This window comes from Canis lupus, chromosome 30, assembly GCF_011100685.1.
Source record: "Canis lupus familiaris isolate Mischka breed German Shepherd chromosome 30, alternate assembly UU_Cfam_GSD_1.0, whole genome shotgun sequence".
NCBI lineage: Eukaryota > Metazoa > Chordata > Mammalia > Carnivora > Canidae > Canis > Canis lupus.
The window spans coordinates 2754792-2763266 of record NC_049251.1 but is presented as its reverse complement, the minus strand read 5'-3'; the positions used below and the strand labels follow the sequence as shown (position 1 = coordinate 2763266).

The 8475-nt window shown below is 48.0% G+C and overlaps 1 protein-coding gene across 1 annotated transcript; it reads left to right on the top strand.

The window, feature by feature from the left end:
* Positions 1-4397: 4397 nt before the first annotated feature.
* On the top strand, positions 4398-7332 carry GJD2 (gap junction protein delta 2). Its single transcript, XM_038579870.1, has 2 exons — positions 4398-4679; positions 5722-7332. Exons 1-2 carry the CDS (start codon positions 4609-4611, stop codon positions 6614-6616), a joined length of 966 nt encoding a protein of 321 aa, XP_038435798.1. The 5' UTR covers positions 4398-4608; the 3' UTR covers positions 6617-7332.
* Positions 7333-8475: the final 1143 nt, after the last annotated feature.

Here is an 8475-nt window from a genome sequence, read left to right as displayed (position 1 = left end):
CCTCAGAAGACAATTTGACGTTTCGTTAGGAAACAGATGCATGTAGGCCACCAGGGGAGCGAATCCTCGCTGTTTGTGAATGAAATGTGGAGGACTTCAACACAGAAACCAATCCCAAGCTGCGTGCGAATGCAGCCCCTCCCCAGCCGCACAAATCCTGGAGGCTACAGAATCTCTGTATCCAGAGATTGCCCTGCCTCTCTGAGGGGACAGCACAAGGCCTGCAAGCTCAGCAGCACTCCCTGGGTTAATCCAGTGAGTTGTTGGGGTCACAGAGTGAAAGCAACACCAAGGGAGAGCAGGGGGCTGGTGGTTGGCAAAACAGCTTTCCAGTGAGGGGCCCAGGCTGCCCCAAGTTTGCAGGGACTTCCCCCTGGCAAAAGAGAACCCCTCTCTCCTCCCAGTTTGAATGTAACTTATGGTCACAGGGGAGCCAGGCCCCACCTCTACTCCGGGAATGTGTAGCTTTCCCAGGTTGAGGGGAATAGAGTGCCAGAGGAGCCATCCTCCTTCTTCAGTGAACTTGTCTCTACAGGGCCAAAGACGCTATGGAAAGTACCATGACCTATAGAAGGCATAGCCGTCTGCTCCCCAAGAATTTGCAGTCCAGTGAAGGTCAATAGATTCACTTTCATTCTTACACCTTCAACAACGTTCTCTACGGGGTTTCCTTTACCAAATGTTAGAAGCTGCAAACCTGACAGGTTCACCTGGGAATCTGCGGTTAAGAAGAGAATGAAATTCTAAGCACGTACAAGGATAAGAGCAAACCCAGACACACTCACGTCATAAACTGGATCACTGTCAATAACTCTCTATTCCCTCCTTGTTTACAATATACATGCCCTTTGCTATGTGCCTTTATAGTTTTCTCCACTAAATGTGGAGAACATTTCCCTGTTCTATTAATGGAAATTACTGTTTAGTAAGACATGCATTTGCAAAGCCAACAATCCAGGTATTACCTGCCCTTAGGTGCTTACTGATTGATATATCTCCATGATCCAAACCACCTTCATTCCCTTCCCTACTTCAAAGGTCATATCTCCGATCCTTTTCAAGTATTTGGTCTTTTTCTCTAGGACTTTTAAATAGCACTTTCTTCATATCTTTTTCCTTACTTGTATAACCTAAGGCAATCCACCTAATTTGGGGGAGTCAATTTTAACATCTATGAAACAAGAAGATGGGATTTCCTGATTTCTAATATCTTTTCTGCCCTAATACTGACAGAAACAAAAATTCTCAACTTTTTATTGCTATCAGATTCACTGGTGAGAATTAAATGAAAATGCAGGTACTTAAACCTCACTTGTATAGTTTTAATTTAGCAGATTTGGGATAGGACTACAGAATCTGTTTTTTAATATATCCCCAAATGGCCTAACGCACAGCAAAGTTTATTCTATGAGCTTTGTTGTTTTTCATCCGTAATCATGACTTTCATAGAGCAAAATGAGTTTTACATAAAAGCTAAAGAAATGAACTTCCCAGTTGACTTAAAAGGGGATCTTCAATCAGAGGGGAATTGAGACAGTGAGAATCAGCTAGATGAGAGAAAGCTCTGAGGAAATGTAGAAATGTCCAGCTTTACACAGAACCTCTCCATATTTAATGCAACACTATCACGGCAAATTGTTAATTGAACGTGGCATTGATCATACTCACAAAAGGAAATATAAAGTAAGTAAAGAAACTTATGAGTAATTAAAAAAAAATAAACAGTTTGGGGCACCTGAGCGGCTCAGTTGGTTGGCTGTCTGGCTTTTGATTTCAGCTTGGGTCATGATCTCAGGGTCCTGGGATCTCGAAGACAAAGACCAGGCTTCCCCCTCAGTGGGGGTTCTGCTTGGGGGTTCTCTCTCTTTCCCTCCACTCTCGCCCCCAACTCACATTCCCTCCCTCTCCCACAATGAATAGATGTCTTTAAAAAAAAAAAAAAACAGTTCACTGTTTTCAAGGTGTAGGGGTGAGGTTTTTTCTAAAAACAGGCTACCAAATCTAATAGATGAGTTTTAAAATATAGGTTCTACATATAGATATTTCTGTGTTTAGGGGAGCCCTGGGTGGCTCAGCAGTTTGGTGCCTGCCTTTGGCCCAGGGCGTGGTCCTGGAGTCCCGGGATCGAGTCCCACATCGGGCTCCCGGCATGGAGCCTGCTTCTCCCTCTGCCTGTGTCTCTGCCTCTCTCTCTCTCTCTTTCTATGTCTATGATGAATGAATAAATAAAACCTTTTAAAAAAGGATATTTCTGTGTTTATATACATGTGTTACATACACTCAACGCACGTTTACATGTCAAATCTACATGACATATTAAACTGTATTTTAAAATAACAAAGGATTGACATTGTAATCAAAACTTAGTGCTTGGAAATTGCTTTGTAAGAACATTTAAAATTTATTTCCTGTAACTTATAGCCTTAGAATCATCATCCATTAAGGGTTTGGTAAAGTCACATGTATAGAACATAACGATTTTGAGTTGTGAGGCCTATTTTAGGACACTTGAAGATGTCAGATTTCCTTGGGACTGTCTCACTCATTCACCCCTGTCTAAGATCCCTTACTCCAAAAGTGTCTGCCAAAGGAGAGAATAGCCAGAGTCTGAGAAAGTAGGAGGGAATTCCAAGAAAACACACAGTCTGAGCCTGGTGATTATCATTTGATCTGGTAGTAAGTTGGATAAATAGTATATACATCCATCCTCATCTTTGTGTCTTTTCTCGGCCCAGCAGGAAATAAGGAGCACCTGTCTTAGCCCTAATGTTCCATTTATACCCTATTCCCTTCCCATTTTTAGTAGACTCTTTCACTTCTTTGCTTCATAAAGGTGTCTGGCCTAAGGAGAAATCTCACTGATCCCCCTTGCTCTAAATATTGAGTTGCATTTTGAAAGTCATTTTACACAAAAGTGCAGTGTGAATGGACTCAAGCCCATGCCTGGTACCCTTCCTCCCAGTTCTGGGGACCACCTGCTAGTCAACCACCTTGGTTGCTCTAGAACTGAAAGCTTATCATGGTGTAATCTATGTACCACACATATGTGTTATGATCCCCGTGGATAATTAAGGCTCCTAGAATGAGTTGGCAACCCTTTACAGTTGTGTTTTTAAAAGGGTGACAACTTCTTACCCATTGTGCTTTGGGTACATTTATGTGAATCACTCTCAACTACTGTGTCTCCAAATACTGACCCCTGAGCTAATTAGCAGCCTGGTGTGATTGTTTCTATTTTGTAGCAACCAATTAAACAGTTGCTCTGGATAGAACTGACAACAAAATGTAAATTTAAAGACAGAAACCAGGATCTGCTGGTAGAGAGGAGAAAGCCAAGGCCGCATTAGGGAAGTCAAGATGGGGTGAGGCTGTCAGTGGTTTTGTTTGTGGTTGTAGAACACGGGGCCTCCTTAAATTCCGATTCAGACGGAGGTTAACCTGAGAAGTAGCCCCACTAGAAATAAATAAACACATAAACAACAACTTTAAAAAAAAAAAAAAAAAAACCGCAGAGCATCTGCGTTTGTGCTGGGGGAAGCAAGACTTTAAATCACGGCCACGCGCCTACCCACGCGAGTGACTACCTGGGTATAGACTTGGGTGCAGACCCCTTCCTCAGAAGCAGCTTCACACCTGCATTTAAGCTTCGGCCTGGACGGACCGTCCTCAAGCCCTGGTCGCACGCAGGTCAGGTCGCTCTCGGCACGCGGTCCTCGCCGAGGGAGATTTCCTTACGAGTGTCCTGCGGCCGCTGCCCCGCTCCTTCCCCTGGCCGGCGCATCCCTATAGGGGGGCAATTTGGCTCGTCCTCCCGAAGACGAGGAGCAAAAGGCGAGCGGCGCACGTGGAAAAGCCCCGCGACCGCCACCCGGTCGCTCCCCTCCCGACTCGGCCACGCGTCCGCCCCGGCCCCCTCCTCCCGGGCCCGGCGCTCAGGTGGGCTCACCTGCGCGCCTCGCCCGGCCCCGCGGGGCGCGGGGATCCTGCTCCCGAGGCCGCCCCACTCCCGGCCCGCCCGCGGCCCCTCGCCGCCCTCGCCCCCCCGCGGCCCCTGCCCGGGCCTGGCGCGCACCCCGGCCGCGCGGCGCGCTCGGCTCCCCTCCGCCGACCTGGCGTGACGCAGGCGGAGACTACTTAAGGGCGGATTAGAGGCGGCGGCCGCGGATTCCCGAGCGCGTCCGCCGGCTCCGCGCGCTCGGCCCGGGCCTCGCAGGCGGCAGCACAGGGCGCCGGTGCCCGCGGGAGGCCCCAGCCCCGGGGCAGAGACCTCGCTCGGGCGGCCGAGAGCCCGCGCCCCGCGCCCCGCCCGGCACCCGCGGCTCCCGAGGGCTCCCGCCCGGATCCCGGGACGCTGCGGAGGTGCGTGCCCGCCTCCCGACCGCGCCGGCTGCCCCATCGTCGGGGAGCGCTGCGATCTCCTTCCTCATTGCCCTCTTTTAAGTGCAATAAACGGGAGAGGGGATTCCTGGATTTTTTTTTTTTAATTCGTTTGCTTCTTTAATCGGGGGGCTACGCTCCCAGTCGGGAGGTGCGGCCCAGGGAGGGGCCAGGAGCGGGAACGTGCCCGGTGCTGCCCAGTCTTTGTCTGCTGCCTCCGGATGCACAGCGATGGGGGAATGGACCATCTTGGAGAGGCTGCTGGAAGCCGCGGTGCAGCAGCACTCCACTATGATCGGGAGGTAAGGCGCCGAGCCGGCCGTCAGCGGTCCCGTCGGGCGACCCCCCGGAATCCCTTCCCACGTCCAGCCCCAGCCCCAGCAGTCCCCAGCCCATCCACTGCCCCCTTCCAATCGTCTTCGGTCTGGGCGCCCGTGTCCCTGGGTAATTGGGTACCCGATGCCCAGTGATGCCCCCCTCCCCAGCTGCTTCTGAGCAACTCTCCATCCCTTCCCCCTGAAGCCCCACGGGGTGGGGGGTGGGGTCTGACTTCTCCCATTAGAAAAGGAATTGTTGGCTCAGTCGTGGTACCCCCACTCCCCGGAGTCAGAGCCAATCTCCATCCGGTTCCCTAAATAGAATCTACAAGGAAGGCAGGATTGTGTTTGGACAGAGAAGGGCAAATGGGGAAATGGATTTGCTCTTTGGAGCAGATGTATCTCCCCCCCCCCAAAAAAATATTCATTAAGCTAAACTGATTTGGATGTTAAAACTTACGGTGTCAGAACCCCACACTGCCAATTGATAACACTTGTGTCTTCATATATATATTCATATGTATATACACTACATATACCCATGTATATATGGATATATAATCTTAGCTGTTTATATAAAGCATTAAGTTCAATATTTATATTGAGGCTGAACTATTCACTTGGGATGGTTATATGCACACTCTATGTGTAGACTTTGAAACATGTACTCTGTTCAGATATTCCATGTGCATTTGCCATATCCAGAGTGAAGATGTGTCTTTTGGCTCTGTCCATTCCACATATACAGAAGAAATCTATCTGTTGCAGCACACTGTGTCTACTGTATGGACACACACACACACACACACACGAGACCCTTGTGATATGAAGTGTTCCGAGACTACCAGCAAGCAGAAAGGGTAGAGCCAGAAAAGATTTCCTAGATTCCCAGGTCAGTACCACCCAGGGATGGACAGCTCCCCAGCCAAAGACTGGCAAACACCAGGGCAGGGAAAGGAGGAGGGGGTTTCCTAAGCCAGTGATTCAACCCTTGAGAACCTCTCTCCCTCCCTCTTCCCTTGCTCAGGATCCTATTGACTGTGGTGGTGATATTCCGGATCCTCATTGTGGCCATTGTGGGGGAGACAGTGTACGATGATGAGCAGACCATGTTTGTGTGCAACACCCTGCAGCCCGGCTGTAACCAGGCCTGCTATGACCGCGCCTTCCCCATCTCCCACATTCGTTACTGGGTCTTCCAGATCATAATGGTGTGTACCCCCAGTCTCTGCTTCATCACCTACTCTGTGCACCAGTCTGCTAAGCAGCGAGAACGCCGCTACTCTACTGTCTTCCTAGCCTTGGACAGGGAACCCCCTGAGTCCATGGGGGGTCCTGGAGGAACCGGGAGTGGAGCCAGTGGCAGTAGCAAACGAGAAGATAAGAAGTTGCAAAATGCCATTGTCAATGGGGTGCTGCAGAACACAGAGAACACCAGCAAGGAAGTGGAGCCAGATTGTTTAGAGGTTAAGGAGCTGACCCCACACCCATCAGGGCTGCGCACTGCAGCACGATCCAAGCTCCGAAGGCAGGAAGGCATCTCTCGCTTCTACATTATCCAAGTGGTGTTCAGAAATGCCCTGGAGATTGGGTTTCTGGTGGGCCAATACTTTCTCTATGGCTTCAGTGTCCCAGGGTTGTATGAGTGTGACCGCTACCCCTGCATCAAGGAAGTGGAATGTTATGTGTCCCGGCCTACTGAGAAGACTGTCTTTCTAGTGTTCATGTTTGCTGTGAGTGGCATCTGTGTTGTGCTCAACCTGGCTGAACTCAACCACCTGGGATGGCGCAAGATCAAGCTGGCTGTGAGAGGGGCCCAAGCCAAGAGGAAGTCAGTTTATGAGATCCGCAACAAGGACCTGCCCCGGGTCAGTGTTCCCAATTTTGGCAGGACTCAGTCCAGTGACTCTGCCTATGTGTGAAGGGACAGGTTTGAGGAAGGCCCGGGGAATGAAAGAAGCCCCAAGGCAGAACTGCTCAGAGAGTGGCTCTAGCTGCCCTCACTTACCATTGAGACATAGGACAAAACTGGTTGAGAGAAGACCTTGCATCAGTGCGAGAGGAGAGAAAGTAGAACCGTTACCACAGGTCACACCATCGGTTCCTACAGAAAGCACCGAGTAAAGTGAGGAGATGGATGAGTTGGACTTCTTTGGGCCTTTTCATTTGTGGCCCAATCTGATCCTGATACCAGTGTACTGGCCCAGCTACAAAGTAGGACTTAGCTCTGCTGAGCTCTATATCCTCGTGAATGGTGTGAGACAAATATTTCATTGGTAAAACTGGTGACCTGTCTCAACACATCCCTTCATCCTGGGCTGCAGGACAAACATCCTTGAGGCATCTTTTGTGTACCTCCCTCATCAGCATGCCCCTCTCCCTCAACCCAGGATAGCATGCCAGCTTTTTTCCTGAATCTGGCCTTACAGTAGACCTAATATGGTTTATCTGCAAGCCAGAGGGAATTACAGGGGGTGCTTTTTGGAGAATGGCCACGGTAGAGGTTTGCATTAAAGCCCCATCTGACTAACCCGTAGTCATTATGAAAACCTTTGGAATGTCTCAGTATTTCCAATTTTCTAACTCAAACTGCACTGGTGCTGTTTATTAGGGGCAGGGTTTGGGTGGGAGGGAGGGAATTGCAATATGCAGCTATAATTCTGTGAGATGGTTGTTGCACTGTTAGGCATGTGGTTATGAGCTTTGGGGTATTTCTGCCTTCCAGCTTGTGGACTTTGGCTAGCATTAAAATTATATTTTATTGTCGTTGTTCCTATCAAGGGTGTCTAGCTGAGCCACAGAATTTCTAACTCATGTATTTCACTCATTTTCTTACATAGGTTTGTTGTGCAACACAGCTGCACTTCCTTTTGCCATGGTTTGAATTTACCTGTGTGCTCACACCAGAGACCTTAATCAGCCCGTGTCAATCCCGATTTATCATTTTATAAGTTATTTCTGAAATAACACACACTCAATCACTAGCTTAAGAAGCTTGGAATGAAACACTATTGGCTAACATGTGTTTACGGATATTTGAGACATATACCAAAGGTTCAAAAACCTATTTCTTTGGACTGTGACTATGTTTCCTTCTCTTTGCTCTTATTTATTTAAGTGCCATACTCTACCTTTCACATCCACTGTGTATTTAGTTAAAGCATTGGCCAAGAATAATATATGGATAATTGCTATTATGAAGCCCTCTATTTCCTTTGCATTATCATTTATGATTTTTGATTTAGGTACGGACATGGTGTAACACACAACTGAGGATTTGTTTAAAATAAAGTTCTTGCCTTTTTTTTTTTTTAACCTGGGAAGAGTCTGCATTTTTTTATTCCAAATGGGGTTTCTATTTATTTAAATATATGTTCACAAATGTTTTGTTGCATATTCAAAAGAGAAGAACATTGCGGGGCAGAAAGTGAGGAATCGATGACCGATAAAGTCCTATCACCACTAACAGATGAGAAGAGGCTGGTACATTTTGGAATGTTTACAAGAGTGTGCTGAGGCATTCAGGTAGTAGTATTTACTAACTCTTTTCCACTTTAGCCCAAGATTTCTCTGCTTGTCTAGGAAGATTTCTTGTAATAAAATGGTAACCGCATATCATATTAGCTCATTCCGTGAATAGAATATTTTTTCCTTTCCATCATACCTTTCTGCCATGGATGGTCACTTTTGGCAGGTATGCCATATTCCCCATCATCTCTTTAAGGCCTGATGTTTAAAATGATGCTAACCCAATAGTCAAACAGAACCCTCTAGAACAGCC

What these genes read in the sequence shown, in the direction of transcription:
- GJD2 (XM_038579870.1), top strand. Translation starts at nt 4,609, where the DNA reads ATGGGGGAATGGACCATCTTGGAGAGGCTGCTGGAAGCCGCGGTGCAG. An exon ending in CACTCCACTATGATCGGGAG is followed by an intron (nt 4,680 to 5,721) that starts GTAAGGCGCCGA and finishes TCCCTTGCTCAG; the next exon opens with GATCCTATTGACTGTGGTGG.